The sequence below is a fragment of the Trachemys scripta genome, chromosome 2 (genome assembly GCF_013100865.1).
Source record: "Trachemys scripta elegans isolate TJP31775 chromosome 2, CAS_Tse_1.0, whole genome shotgun sequence".
Lineage (NCBI taxonomy): Eukaryota > Metazoa > Chordata > Testudines > Emydidae > Trachemys > Trachemys scripta.
The window spans coordinates 162,221,031-162,235,636 of record NC_048299.1 but is presented as its reverse complement, the minus strand read 5'-3'; the positions used below and the strand labels follow the sequence as shown (position 1 = coordinate 162,235,636).

General features: G+C 40.3%; 1 protein-coding gene across 3 annotated transcripts in view; it reads right to left on the bottom strand.

The window, feature by feature from the left end:
- Positions 1–14,606, bottom strand: part of ZCCHC2 (zinc finger CCHC-type containing 2) — an 88,547-nt gene that overhangs the window by 63,265 nt on the left and 10,676 nt on the right. For all 3 annotated transcript variants that reach the window (XM_034762094.1, XM_034762091.1, XM_034762093.1), the window contains exons 2-3: positions 8,229–8,337; positions 1,439–1,515 (exon numbers count right to left, since the gene is read on the bottom strand). In XM_034762094.1, coding sequence (XP_034617985.1) covers positions 1,439–1,515; positions 8,229–8,337 — 186 coding nt within the window. The remainder of the gene's footprint in view (positions 1–1,438; positions 1,516–8,228; positions 8,338–14,606) is intronic.

The window sequence follows — 14,606 nt, the reverse complement described above, 5'->3', positions numbered from 1 at the left end:
TACTCTTCACTTAAAAAGTAATTATTTCCCCCTCCTCTGCTAAGTGGCTCAGTTTTCTAGCTTCAGAAGATCCTATATACCCGGAAGTGGAGCGGATAGCTCAAAATAAGAGGGTATTTAGCAGTAGCTGAGTGGATCTAACCACTACCATTTTCAATCCAGATCCTGGAGAGCTTGTAAGTGGCTATGATTGTGGAGGATGACAGTTTCTAGAACCTCATATTTATTGAAGGGTAGAGAAGAACTTACAAGGCTCAAACCCTCAACCGGTTTGGGGCAAAAGGAAAAAGTTGAATAGAGGAGATCTAGTTGTTTGGGTTCCCAGACGTGCTGGAGAAGGAGCTATTCTCCACCCTAAGAGTACAACAGAAGTAGAGCTGGAAAAACTCACTTAAATGCTTTCCAGCAAGTCTCTGCTCCCTTCCTACTTCATGTGGGATTTCAAGACTGCTATCACGACAATCTGCAGACTGGCTCTCTGAAACACCTTTGAGTTATTCACGTTTGTGTCACTAATTAAATGATTATGTGATGGCTGGAGATGGTTGTCTAAGGGTATGTCTATGCTGCAGATGGGAGCATGCCTCCAACTGTTAACTTTGCTCAAGCTAGTGTGTTAGAAGTAGCAGTGGGTGCAGGGGTCTGTAACGTGTCTGTACATGGACACAAGTCTCTGCAGTAAAAATGCTGAGGTCCACAGTAATTTTTTTAAAAAACCGAATGACGTCCATCACTAAGTACAGTAATTTTGTCAAATGTCCATCGCACAACATGGTGGGGCCGACCGCTGGTGTGGATATTGTGGCATGGGCAGTGCTTTGGTCTAGCTATCAGAGCTCAGATCCAGAGGGGCAGACAGAGTTGGATTCTGGTGGCTAGCTCAAGCAGCTGCAATGTCCAACCTACTATTTTTAGCATGCTAACTCAAGTAGAGCGAGCACAAGTCTGTCTACTGGGCAGGGAGGCTTGCTCCCGGCTGAAATATAGATATAACCCAAGTTTCTGGTTGTTCTTAGTGAGCCACTTTGACACAGTTAAGATTGCTTCAATGACAACAGCCTGTGCATCTGCAGTGTGTTCTACATTTTGTAGACTAAATTCTAAATTAACATGTTCTACAACATGTTCAGGCATATCATCACTCTGGAGTAACACACACATACACACACAGACACCCCGTTTAGAAGAGGCCTAACTGGTGCTCAGTATGTTGTGTCTTCACACCTCAGGCCTGGCAGTACAGGCAGCATTTGCGCCATACCTTAATGAAGGAGTAAAACAGCATGTGTCTTAAAGTGGTGTCTACTATTCTAAAAGAACTAGTGGGCAGAGAAATCTCACTAACACTAGTACTTTAAAAACAATTTTTATATCCCTAAGCCGTGTTAACTTCATATTAAAAAGATGTACTTTTAAAAGCCAGCTGTTATTTGCTTACTTTGAAGGTGTACTCCAAATGTTTATCAGCCCTTTTTCTTGGTACTCCTTTCAGTGTTATCTTCTCAATGTGTACAGCTGAAAGAAAAAACAATTTGTTGTACTAGGTACAGGTCTGGTTTGAAAATGAATTTATCTGTTATGACAGCATCACCATGTCAGAGAATCATGCACCCTCACTGCCAGTTACTCTTTTTCTTGGGCAAATAGGAGCAGAAGCCCATGGTCCTGCTGCTCAAGGAAGTAAGTTTCTCTGGTCTGAAAGCCACGCTTCAAAACCAGATTCTCAATACTGATTGCCACCATTTTGTGTATTTCTGTCCAGATGTATTACAGAATATTAGAGATATGGGCATAAAACCTTACACAGCCAATACAGTAATTACTATCAGTGAAGAGAAAGCCTTAATTTACAATGTTATTTTAAATCATGCATTTATAGCAAAAGGTTTCAGTGCAGCCAACTGAAAACAGTCAACTCCTGTGCCTTGCAGTCCCATTTTGCAGGAGTCAAGAAATAGGGTCCACTACATAGAAGGCCAGAGTTTGTAAGTGAAAGTGAGAAGTGAGGTAACATGTAGAATACTGATAGACATATGACAGCATGAACAAATCAATGAACAGAAAAAGGGGGAGGGGGAATGATGGTGAGACTACTGGAAGAGAGAAGTACTATATTAATATTGGCAGTTTTTGAACTTGTTCATATGCAGAATGAATTACTGAAAAAGAGCTCAAGAGACTGAGAATAATAGTCCCAGCACCCAGACCATTCAGACAGACCCAGTAACAGGCCAGGGCAGCTTCACTACATTGCATTGGAGAGGGTGAGCTACAGGCTCTATACACCCTCTGAACCCTCCACATGGTCTCCCACACCTGGAAAAAAGGGGGCACCCCTTGCTGATACTTGTTAAGGAGATGTGGTGTTGTAGTCTTCAAATACTACTCAAAACCTGAATCAATGTTTTTCAGGATGTAACTTGTAAGAAAGATCCTATATGAAAGCTGTTATGAAGTTGAGAGGCTCCTCTTATCTGGTTTCTCTAAGGCCTGGTCTATGCTACAATTAGGTTGACGTAAGGCAGTTTACATCGATCTAATTATGTCAGTGTACACACTACAGCCTCATCCAGCCGATGTAGAGTGCCCTTCTACACTGACATAACTACAGGTCTGTCGCATCTTACGCGCATTTAACAGGCGCGATTTCAGCTTTATGCGGTCGGCAAACAAAAAAAAAAACCCACAATTTTAATACTGTACCTGTAGTGTGGGCGATTCCGCCCGCCATTGAACTCAATGTATTTTGACCATATGTGGTTTTCGCTTTACGCGCTAACCGCGGAACGGAACCCGCATAAGATGAGACAGACCTGTACTCCACCTCCACGTGAGGCATAGCGCTTATGTCAGTGTAGTTAGGGGGAGACAGTGTATGTGTAGACCAGGGGTAGGCAACCTATGGCACGCATGCCAAAGGTGGCATGCGAGCTGATTTTCAGTGGCACTCACACTGCCCAGGTCCTGGGCCACTGGTCCAGGAGGTGGACCTCTGCATTTTAATTTAATTTTAAGTGAAGCTTCTTAAACATTTTTTTTATATATATATATTTTTACATACAATAGTTTAGTTATATATTACAGACTTACAGAAAGAACTTCTAAAAACGTTAAAATGTATTACTGGCATGCAAAACTTTAAAACCATGTGAATAAATGAAGACTTGGCACACCACTTCTGAAAGGTTGCCAACCCTGGTGTAGACACTGCGTTATCCAACAGCGGATGTCTTGTCAATTTCACAGCTCTATTCTGGGAGGTGAGAAGCCCAGGCGGCAACTGGGATCCCAGCATGAAGCAGTGCAGAGGTGAGAGCTCCCACACTGCCTCTCTTCAGTTGGTGGAAGCGCTTCTAGTGAGGATGCGCACCACTGACAAAAAAGGAGGGTAGTGGAGACATCAGTAATTACTGCCCTGGCTGTAAGTTAACCTAACAAATTTTTGGTTTGGATTTAGGGCTGTAGCGTGACATGCCCCAAGAATGCATCAATATAAAGAATTCATTTCCTTACAACCATGGGCTGATCTTGACAGACCTCGTAAGTTAAGTAAGGTCACAACATTAGCATTTGTATCAGCGACCTTGAAGAAGGAAACACATGGATCTTTTGTACATCATGCAAAAGCAATTTTGTCTGCAGGAGATTCTCTCCTTATCGTTCTGTTCACTTTATTTATTAATTAAGTAGCAAGCCTGTTATTTCATTACTGAAAAATTAAGCTTGAAATTGTTAAAATGTGAGGTAATTCAGAGATAAGGAATCTTAATTAACCTCCTTGCATATATCCATTAGAACAGAGTTATTCATTCTTGCTAAATCAGCTGCAATATTATCACCGTATATAACTCGTACAGCTTCTGCTAATACTGCATTTAAAACTTAAACGTTTCAGTAGGTTAGATATCAATTTGTACATGCCAGTTCCAGACTGAAACAGCTAAATTAGTAACTGAATCTTGGATAAACTGGAACAAGCAACACCAGAAACCTGAAATACTTAGTTTCCAAACCATAAACAGAGTATCCTTTATAGCTAGGAATTTTAAATGTCACTTTCCAGTTTGTGGTTTGTTTGTTTTTTTTAAATTGAGAGCAACTTGTTTTCAAAGTAACAAAAAGAGGAAAAAGTGACCCTACCCACCAATACATAGACATTTAAGTTAGCCCAAATATTAAACAAAAAAGTTTCAAAAGTTAAGTCTACTACACCGGTCACTTTAACCTTAAGAACTTAAAGATAACGGAACAGTTAGCCTTGCAAAGTCTTCAACTATCTACGTTAACAAATGCATTGTTTTTTAATTATAAGAAACATGCACTGCATAATACCTTGAGTCTGGCCCATGGGAGGTTCCTTAAGAGGTATTGTTAAATGGGAAATACCAATTAACGTTTGCATACAGACAGAAGAATTCTTGGATTACATTCTTACAATCATTTGATAATGATGTACATGTAGTTATGACATTTCACCATACGTTTATTTAATAGGGAAAGTGTATGCTGACTATTTGAGGCTGATCCTAACTATGTGTGCACATTTATGATAGTTTCTTTTTCAAAATTAATACTATTTTATTTTAGGCTATTTAAGACTTGTGTTGAAATATTTATAATATTTGAGGAATAACTATTACGCATTTACTAGGTAGGCAGTGTAAGATGTGTAATGTCCTTTACTAGTCATTTTCTTGTTTTTCAATGCTCTAGATCAGGGGTAGGCAACCTATGGCATGCGTGCCAAAGGCGGCATGCGAGCTGATTCTCAGTGGCACTCACATTGCCGGGTCCTGGCCACCGGTCTGGGGGGGCTCTGCATTTTAATTTAATTTTAAATGAAGCTTCTTAAACTTTTAAAAACCTTATTTACTTTACATACAATAGTTTAGTTATATATTATAGACTTATAGAAAGAGACCCTCTAAAAACATTAAAATGTATTACTGGCACGCGAAACCTTAAATTAGAATGAATAAATGAAGACTCGGCACACCACTTGTGAAAGGTTGTTAACCCCTGCTCTAGATTGTTAGTGCTCTGATTGATGACATTGTAGTTACCTCTCAGCAGCCTCCAAGTGTTTCTGAAATAAAAGACTTAGTTTTGTAATTTCCTACGTTGTTTTATTTGTTTTTAAACAGACTTTTCTTCCAGAGTCAGTGTTTTTAAGAGTTTAAGTAAGTGGATGGATTGGTCGTCTGGTTAAATTAAGTAACACTGGCTAAGATAATAATGGCTCATATCTAGCTCAGACTCATACTGTACACAATACATATTCATGCTGAATGTCAACTTAGTATGCATGTGTGCATACTACAGCTTACCATCATTCTAAACATTGTTTTAACACTTAGCTAAAATCAAATCACGTACCAGAACCAAGTCTAGAAGCTAAAATCTCTTGTTTTCCAAGTTAATTTCTAACCACTTACAGTGGTTAGCACAATGGTGCTTCAAACTCAAGACGGGACTTCTGAGATGTTTTTGTAATACGAAGATAGTTATACCTCAGTTCTTTCCTCCAAACTCAACTTCCCTACAGTCTAATTACCCCATCTCGCAGCGTTGCTTTGCCTTTTGAGTTATACATATAGGAACACAAATATATTTTACAGCTGGCTTGAAATAAACAGTACTGAGAATTGTGTGATTATGGAATATTAACTTCCCAGATATAGATTGGAGGACAAGTGCTACTAATAATAGTAGGGCCCAGATTTTCCTGGATGTGATAGCTGACAGATTTCTTCAAATAGTTTCTGAACCAACAAGGGGGAATGCCATTTTAGATTTGGTATTGGTGAGTAATGAGGACCTCACAGAAGAACTGGTTGTAGGGGACAACCTTGGTTCAAGAGAGCTCATTCAGTTTAAACCAGATGGAAAGAAACAAAAATAGATCAGCAACTAGAGTCCTTGATTTAAAAAGGGCAAACTTAAAAGGAATTAGTTAGGGAAGTGGACTGGACTAAAGAACTCAAGGATCCAAATGTGGAGGAGGCTTAGCATTACTGAAGCCTGCATCCCAAGCAAAGGGAAAAAATTCATAGGGAAAGGTTCCAGACCAAGCATCTTTAACAGGTTATTTTTACCAAAGCAGACAGCCTACAAGGAATGGAAGATGGGATGGATCAGTAGGGAAAGGTACCTATTGGAGATCAGAAAGTGAAAAATGCCAAAAGCCAAGTAGCATTGGACCTTGCAAAGGAAATTAAACAGCAATAGATTCTATAGCCATACAAAGAAGAAAACAATCAAAAGAAGCAGTGGGACCGCTAAGCACTGAGGATGGGGTGGAGATTAAAAATCATGTAGGAATGGCCCAACATCTAAAACAAATACTTTGCCTCGGTTTTTAATAAGGGTAATGAAGAGCTTAGGGGTAATGGTAGGGGGGCTACTGAACAAGAATATGGAAGAAAAAATTACCACATTTTAGGTGGAAGTCAAAACGAACAACTTAATGGGACTAAATGGGGGGCGGGGGGCATGCGCAGGAGCGGTGCACGGATAATTTCTATCCGAGAATATTAAAGGAAGTGGAACATGAAATTGCAAGACCAGTAGCAAGGATTTTTAAGAAATCTGTGAGAGAGAGCGCGCGTTACCTCCATGACTGGAGAATTGCCAATATAGTTCCTATTTTTAAGTGGTGGGGGTGGGGAGAGAGAGAGAAGAGGAGTGATCCGGAATACTACAGAACTATTAGTTTGACCTTAATTATATGCAAGGTCTTGAAACAAATTTTGAAAGAGAAAGTAGAAGGGCTGTCAAACAATTAAAAAAATTAATCGTGATTAATCACAGGATTAAAAAATAGTCATGATTAATAGCAGATTTAATCGCACTGTTAAACAAAATACCATTTATTTATATCTTTTTGGATGTTTTCTACATTTTCAAATATACTGATTTCAATTACAACAGAATACAAAGTGTACAGTGCTTGCTTTATATTTTTGATTACAAGTATTTTGACTGTAAAAAAGATAAAGAAATCGTATTTTTCAATTCACCTAATTCAAGTACTGTAGTGCAATCTCTATCCTGAAAGTGCTTAAATGTAGATTTTTTTTTAAAAACATAACTGCACTCATACATAAACCAACGTAACACTTATTTACCAGTACTTTGCAATGCCAGCTACAACAGTGCCATGTGAATGCCTGTTCTCGCTTTCAGGTGACATTGTAAACAAGAAGCGGGCAGCATTATCTCCCACAAATGTAAACAAAATTGTTTGTCTTAGCTGACCAAGTAGGAGAGTGAGTGGACTTGTAGGCTCTAAAAAGTTTTACAGTTTGTTTTTAAGTGCAGATGATAATAATAATAATAATAAAAAAAATCTACATTTGTAAGTTATACAAGGCACTAGGTGAGACCAGATCTGGAATATGTATGCAATTCTGGTCTCCCATGTTTAAGAAAAAATGAATGCAAACTGGAACAGATGCAGAAAAGGGCCACAAGGATGATCGAAAGAATGGAAAACCTACCTTACGAGAGGGGACTCCAAGAGCTTGACTTATTTAGCCAGGTTCCTCCTGCAAGAGCTGAAGCCCTTAGACCCACCACCCCACTGAGCAGAAGCCACTGGACCCACCACCCCAACGCAGAGCAGAAGCCCCAAGCTCCACCCGAGTCTGATAGGTGGAGAATGGCGGGGTGGGGTGAGGCTCTGTGAGCTGCACTTTACCTTTAGAAGAGCAGCATGCGGCTCATGAACCACAGTTTGGCCACCCCCATATTAAATGATTGTGATGGTCCCTTCTGACCTTAAAGTCTGTGAGTTTTAGGTAAGAAGAGTGAACCAAGCAAGCAACACCAATTCACTACTTCACAGTATCGCCATCTTAATTCACAAAATGTTTTACATCACTATAGCAACCAATACTGTGGATAAAGTCAGTTCATGTTAAGTTTATTTTCCTCCTCCCCATAAATCATCTCTGCTTCAGGGGGAAGTTTATTTCTTGACCCACCTGCAATTAATCTCTATCCATTCTGATATTAGCAGTAAGAAGCTAACTAGAATTATACAATCCTGTCATTCTGCTCATACCAGATTGGAGAGTGCTGTGTAGGTGGTCCAGAAGCAGCTGCACTTAGGGAGCAGTCAATTCCTCAGTTGAGTGAGGAGTAAGACATAGGAGTAATGTAACACTAGGTTAAATTTAACCTGCAAAGAATATCAAAAACTTCTAAACAGAATTTTATTTACATACCTTCCCGCTGAGGTCTATGAGAGGCCATCGAAAGTCCATCATGAGGTGGTGTGGTGTGATCCAAACTGTTCTCATTACTTGGCATGCAGTCATTATGGGAAAAGTCATTCTATATGGGGAAAGAAAAAATAGGGGGGAAGTTCCTTCAAACAATGTATATTCTCAAAAAACAAAAACCCCATCACCTGAAATTATGCAGGCCAAATTTTGTCAATCTGAGAGGTTGCTGTTAACAGAAAACAGCAACCAAGTAAGCAAGCAATTTATTTTTTCCTACAGCTGCACAGTACATGCTATTGACAAAGACTAAGACTTTAAGAAGTGACTAGTGATAGTGTACTTTAATTTTCCAGGTGGTCAACACGAGATATTTTCAAAGGAACTTTTTGCTTTTTAAATAAAGTGCTGTTTGCATAGCCTCTGAAAGTCAGATTCCTTTAAAGTGTCTCAAGTTAGGCACTGAAGATCACTAGTCTCTTAAAAAAAAAAAAAAAAAAAAAAACTTTGGCAAATGTAATAATCACTATAAGTGATAGACTACTTAAATCTGCTGCTATGGTTAATGCTAATTTGTTCACTTAATTCTGAACATACTCAAATGCAAGTGTATAAACACCCCCACATACTACTTTGCTATGATTCTGCTACTAAAATATATATACAACTCAGTTGCCCAAGTCATCCTAAAACTAGGAGATAAAGCACCTGTATGCCTCCGGTAACACAGTAACTAGGGCAAGTGAACTGAACAAAGGGACTATCAAATGTCAAGTATGGCATCTGGAAAGACACTGCAGTGAGTTTGAGATTGGCCATTTCACTGTAGCATAGAAGTTTGAGCATCTGTGATGTGCATGACAAGTCAATATATACACGTTTTGTCTTTTCAATTTGTTCTTGGATAAAAGAAGCTTACTGGAATAGAAATACTTCAGAAAAGATCTGGAAGGGCCATTCGCATGAGTTTTTTTTTTTTTTTTTTTTAAATGTGTTCTTAACTGTACTTGGGCTCCTGGTGGAAGCAACATGTTGACCCCTATCAGGGTAAGCTTTTTACAAAATCCTGAGATAGTTTTCTTCTATTTTGAGATATTGGAAGTGAGGTACCTGGGAATTCAACTCCAGAATACATTTTAAGGGAACCAAAGATGCATTGTGTTAAAGCCCAACATGCTGAACTGATATTAATATTCAGAGTTGCACTCCAATTGCCATTCACACAGGAAAGTCAGAAGAGTGAGTGATCAGCTGTAAGTAGCTTTGAAATGCTGATTATTCACAAGATATTTTTCCCCTACCCCCAAGCCTGGATGCTGCTACCTCTGCACCTTTATCCCTGCAGACTGAATTCCTGCTAAATAGAATTACTTTCCATCTCCAGTTCTGATTTTACACATATCCCCAAAGCCACATGTTTTCAAATGCATAGGATACTCAAAATCTGTTTGACTGGGGCTTTCTTTACAGTTGTCAAAATAAAGACCTCCTAAGGTATGTTACCACCACTTCAGATAAGCAGAGAGCAAAGAGTGAAGATCAAATATGGAGATGTGAATGTACAACAGGCAAGGGAAAATAGGTGTGCAGAATCATATGAAATGTTTCCTTCAGCCTTCACCTTTGGTCAGAGGCAGACAATGAAATCTCCCACTACAAATTTCAGAGTTTTATATGCAGTATGTATACAAAAAGCAAGATGCTCACCCCTGCCATGGCCTCTTTATGCAGGCAGAAAGGACCACATTGGTATAAATGAGTATTAAAAACGCTAGTCATCCAGAAGAGGATTTGCCCAAAACACAAAGTGGTCTTGTGAGGACCCATTCACACATATTGCAACAGGAGACATGTCAGGGGTAGGGCAAAAGCAAGGTTCCATGCAGTGCCACGGCCCACAAGAAGACAGGGACAAGCTGCTGTAACTTAGATAGGCCCCCCATGGCTGTCAATAATGTCAAGGGCTGCTAAGTAGTTCAGAATCAGAAAAGCACAAAGGAGGCTTAAAGCCACCATAGGCATCCCTCCTCCTGTCTTGCACAGAATGTAAGAGGCCCAGAAACTCAAAGTGTTTTTTTTTAAACCAATGCACCCTTGTTGCATTTGGACTGTTTTTGGTGGGCTTTATTAGGCTTTGAGGAACATCTCAGTTTTCAAATTTATGACTTCCCTATTAATAGGAAAAAAATTGTGTCTTCTGAACATTAAAATGCTTTGCACAGATGCTTAATCATTCAGCTGCAATCCTTAGCCCACTCCTCTGGGAAACACCCATTTCAGCCTGCTGAGGTTTATAAAAAAATTCTGAACACTATAGTATTTGAACCAATTGGCATTTTAACAGCTTTACTATTTGCAATTTTTCTACAATTAGAAGAATTTTGAGACAGACCTCTTCCCTACTCCAGTAAAATGGAGGTGGTTTGTCAAATATGCCATGACATCATTGGATACGATGGACAGCCATACATAACACCAGATCTAACTTTTGATGGAGGTCAAGCTACTTCAACTACAAGCAGAAAGAGGTAATGTGCTAGAATTTGAATTCCTGGTCTCATATTATTCTATCAGATCAGAGAACCGTTAGCCTCCAGACACTAGATTATCAAGTTTTTGTTCACTTTACAGAAACCCACAAAAGTTATACTATGGATAGGGCCCTACCAAATTCGGTCCATTTTGATCAATTTCACAGCTAGAAGGTTTTTTAATTAGTCAATTTCACGTTTTCAGCTGTTTACATCTGAAATTTCACAGTGTTGTAACCCTGGGGGTCCCAACCCAAAAAGTACCTGGAAAGTGGGTCTGATCTCCTCCCACCCACCCCCCAGCTGTCCTGTCCCTCCCCATCCCAGCAGGGACTCACAGTTAAGAGCAGGGGAATATCCGACCCACCTCCACAAATCTCCTCCAGCTGTAGGACCCTCCGGGGCTGGAGCTTCCTACAGCAGTGGGGAGGCAGGTACTCTGAGGTGGGTCTGATTTTCTCTCCTCCCCCCCCCCCCCCCCCACAGCGAGAGCAGCTGTGCAGAGGAAGGACAAATCCTCTCCCTCCCTAGCCCAACCGGGACTTGCAGCTAGGAGCCCCCGCACTGGGGTGCTCCCAGCAGCTGGGGGAGATCAGATTTCACAGGGAAGGGCTTATTTCATAGTCCTTCACAGCTGTGAAATTGGTAGGGCAAGAACTATGGATGCAATTGAACAAGCTATTTGAACTATTTTTAGCATGTGTTTTGGCAGAAGTGGAAGTGCCTTCTTACTGTGATCAAACCAAAGTCCTGGACCCAACTTTCAAGAGATCAATGCAGCTGCCTGAAAATTACTAACTAGGCCCTGTTTAAGCTATAGCCAAATGCCTTGCCAGATACAAAAAGTAGATACAAAAGTTAGCTCTACCTCATGCAGCAAAATGACACTATATTAACATCTTGGAAGAGCTGTCTAATATGTTGTTTCTTATAATAAAATAGTCTCCCATTACTTTAAAACCATGTGATATATGCCATCATGTGCCAGCAATGCCCCTCTGCCATGTACATTGGCCAAACCGGACAGTCTCTACGCAAAAGAATTAATGGACACAAATCTGACATCAGGAATCAAAATACTCAAAAAACAGTGGGAGAACACTTTAACCTGTCTGGTCATTCAGTGACAGACCTGCGGGTGGCTATCTTACAACAGAAAAACTTCAAAAACAGACTCCAACGAGAGACTGCTGAGCTGGAATTGATATGCAAACTAGACACAATCAACTCAGGATTGAATAAGGACTGGGAATGGCTGAGCCATTACAAACATTGAATCTATCTCCCCTTGTAAGTATTCTCACACTTCTTCTCAAACTGTCTGTACTGGGCTATCTTGATTATCACTTCAAAAGTTTTTTTTCCCCCTCTTACTTAATTGGCCTCTCAGAGTTGGTAAGACAACTCCCACCTGTTTATGCTCTGTGTGTGTGTGTGTGTGTATATATATATATATCTCCTTAATATATGTTCCATTCTATATGCATCCAAAGAAGTGGGCTTTAGTCCACGAAAACTTATGCTCTAATAAATTTGTTAGTCTCTAAGGTGCCACAAGTACTCCTGTTCTTTTTGCGGATACAGACTAACACGGCTGCCACTCTGAAACCTTTAAAACCATGAGCTTTAGTGAAAAAAAATCTATAGCAATTCATTTTAGAAAGCTGGACTTTCTGCGTTTAACAGTGTTTTCTAAAATTGACCTAATAAAAGAGCAGGAACTGGCTTTCTGCTTACATGTCAGACCAAAGATATTCACATATTAAAATTTGTGACAAAATATACTACAACATACTCCCTGAATACAGTCTAACCTGAGGCATACTTAAGACCTAAATCTGACAGTTTGCTCTCTTCCTCTTGAAGTACAGCTATTTGAAGAATTAGCTTGTATTGTTTTGATTTTTAATGCTTTAACATCTCTTGAATAGAAAAGAGATGTGGAGCTGAAAGCTTGTTTAAAAAACAATTTCTCAATTCACTGCAGCATAGGAAAGAGGATGGGAGTAAAAGATTGGGGAAAGGTAACACAGGAGATAGGGAACTCATAGGTGGTCACCACCACAGCTCTTAGCTTATCCTTTACAAGCTCCAGTCTCTGCTGATAGCATAAAAGGACTTAAGACCCTGTACACAACTAGGGGTATACTACAGGAAAACCAGACCCTAAAGGGACAGGAGATACTCATGTCAGGGTAGAGGTACTGTCCAACTATGCCCTCATTGAAAACACCTGGTCTCTATCTGAGCCAGTATGAAAGAAACTGAGGCCATGTCTACACTTACCAGGGATCAATGCTGCTGTGATCAATGCAGCAGGGGGTCAATTTAGCTATAGTGAAGACCTGCTAAATCAACTGCAGAGTGTGCTCTCTGGTCGATTTCAATACTCCACCGGAACAAGAAAATTAAGGTAAGTCAACAGGAGAGCATCTCCCGTCGACACAGTGTGATGTAGACACTGCAGTAAGTCGACCTAAGCTATGTTGACTTCAGCTACATTATTCACATAGCTGGAATAGCGTGATTTAGGTCGACTACTGCAGTAGTGTAGACAAGGCTGTGACAGGTTAGATCACAGAACCCCCTCTTGGGAGCTGCCACCTCACGTGCCAAGACTACCTCTGCTCCTGTTTTCCCTGCCAGCTCAGGACTCCAGCACCGTCTTACTGAGCCAGACACTCCCGTCTGCTCCAGCAAAGACCCAGGGTCTGAATTACTTGCACCAAAGCTGCAGGTTTACCTGAAAACAGCTCACAGAAGTGTGCTTGTCTTTAGCACTCAGATGCCCAACTCCCAATGGGGTCTAAACCCAAATAAATCCGTTTTACCCTGTATAAAGCTTAAGCAGGGTAAACGCATAAATTGTTCACCCTCTATAACACTGATAGAGAGATATGCCCAGTTGTTTGCTCCCCCAGGTATTAATACATACTCTGAATTAATTAATAAGTAAAAAGTGATTTTATTAAATACAGAAGGTAGGATTTAAGTGGTTCCAAGTAGTAACAGACAGAACAAAGTAAGTCACCAAGCAAAATAAAATAAAATGTGCAAATCTATGTCTAATCAAACTGAATACAGATAATCTCACCCTCAGAGATGCTTTAGTAAGTTTTTTCCTCAGACTGGACACCTTCCAGGCCTGGGCACAGTTTTTTCACCTGGTACAGTTCTTGTTCCAGCTCAAGTGGTAGCTAGGGGATTCTTCATGATGGCTCCTCTCCCCCCTTGTTCTCTTCCACCCCTTTATATATCTTTTGCATAAGGCAGGAACCTTTTGTCCCTCTGGGTTTCCACCCCTCCCCCCCCCCCACACACACACAGGAAAAGCACCAGTTAAAGATGGATTCCAGTTCAGGTAACTGGATCACATGTCACTGCAAGACTTCGTTACCCACTTGCCAGCACACACATATGCAGGAAGACTCACAGGTAAAGAACAGCCATCCGCAGACAAAGGTCCTGGTTAATGGGAGTAATCAAGATTCCAAACCACCATTAATGGCTCACACTCTGCATAATTACAATAGGCCCTCAGAGTTATATTTCATATTTCTAGTTTCAGATACAAGAGTGGTACATTTATACAAATAGGATGATCACACTCTGTGGAAAAGCTTTGTAATGATACCTTACAAGAGACCTTTTGCATGAAGCATATCCCGGTTACATTATATTCACTAATTATCATATTTTTATAAAACCATATAGACTGCACAACGTCACAAAGGCCTTAGCGTATCTGACAATGGTTTAGTTATGGGAACTCCATAGCTGCAAAGGTCTGAGATATGGCCAGTCTACCACTGCTCTATGAAACCTTTTCTGCTGTCCTTCAGTGGAGCCC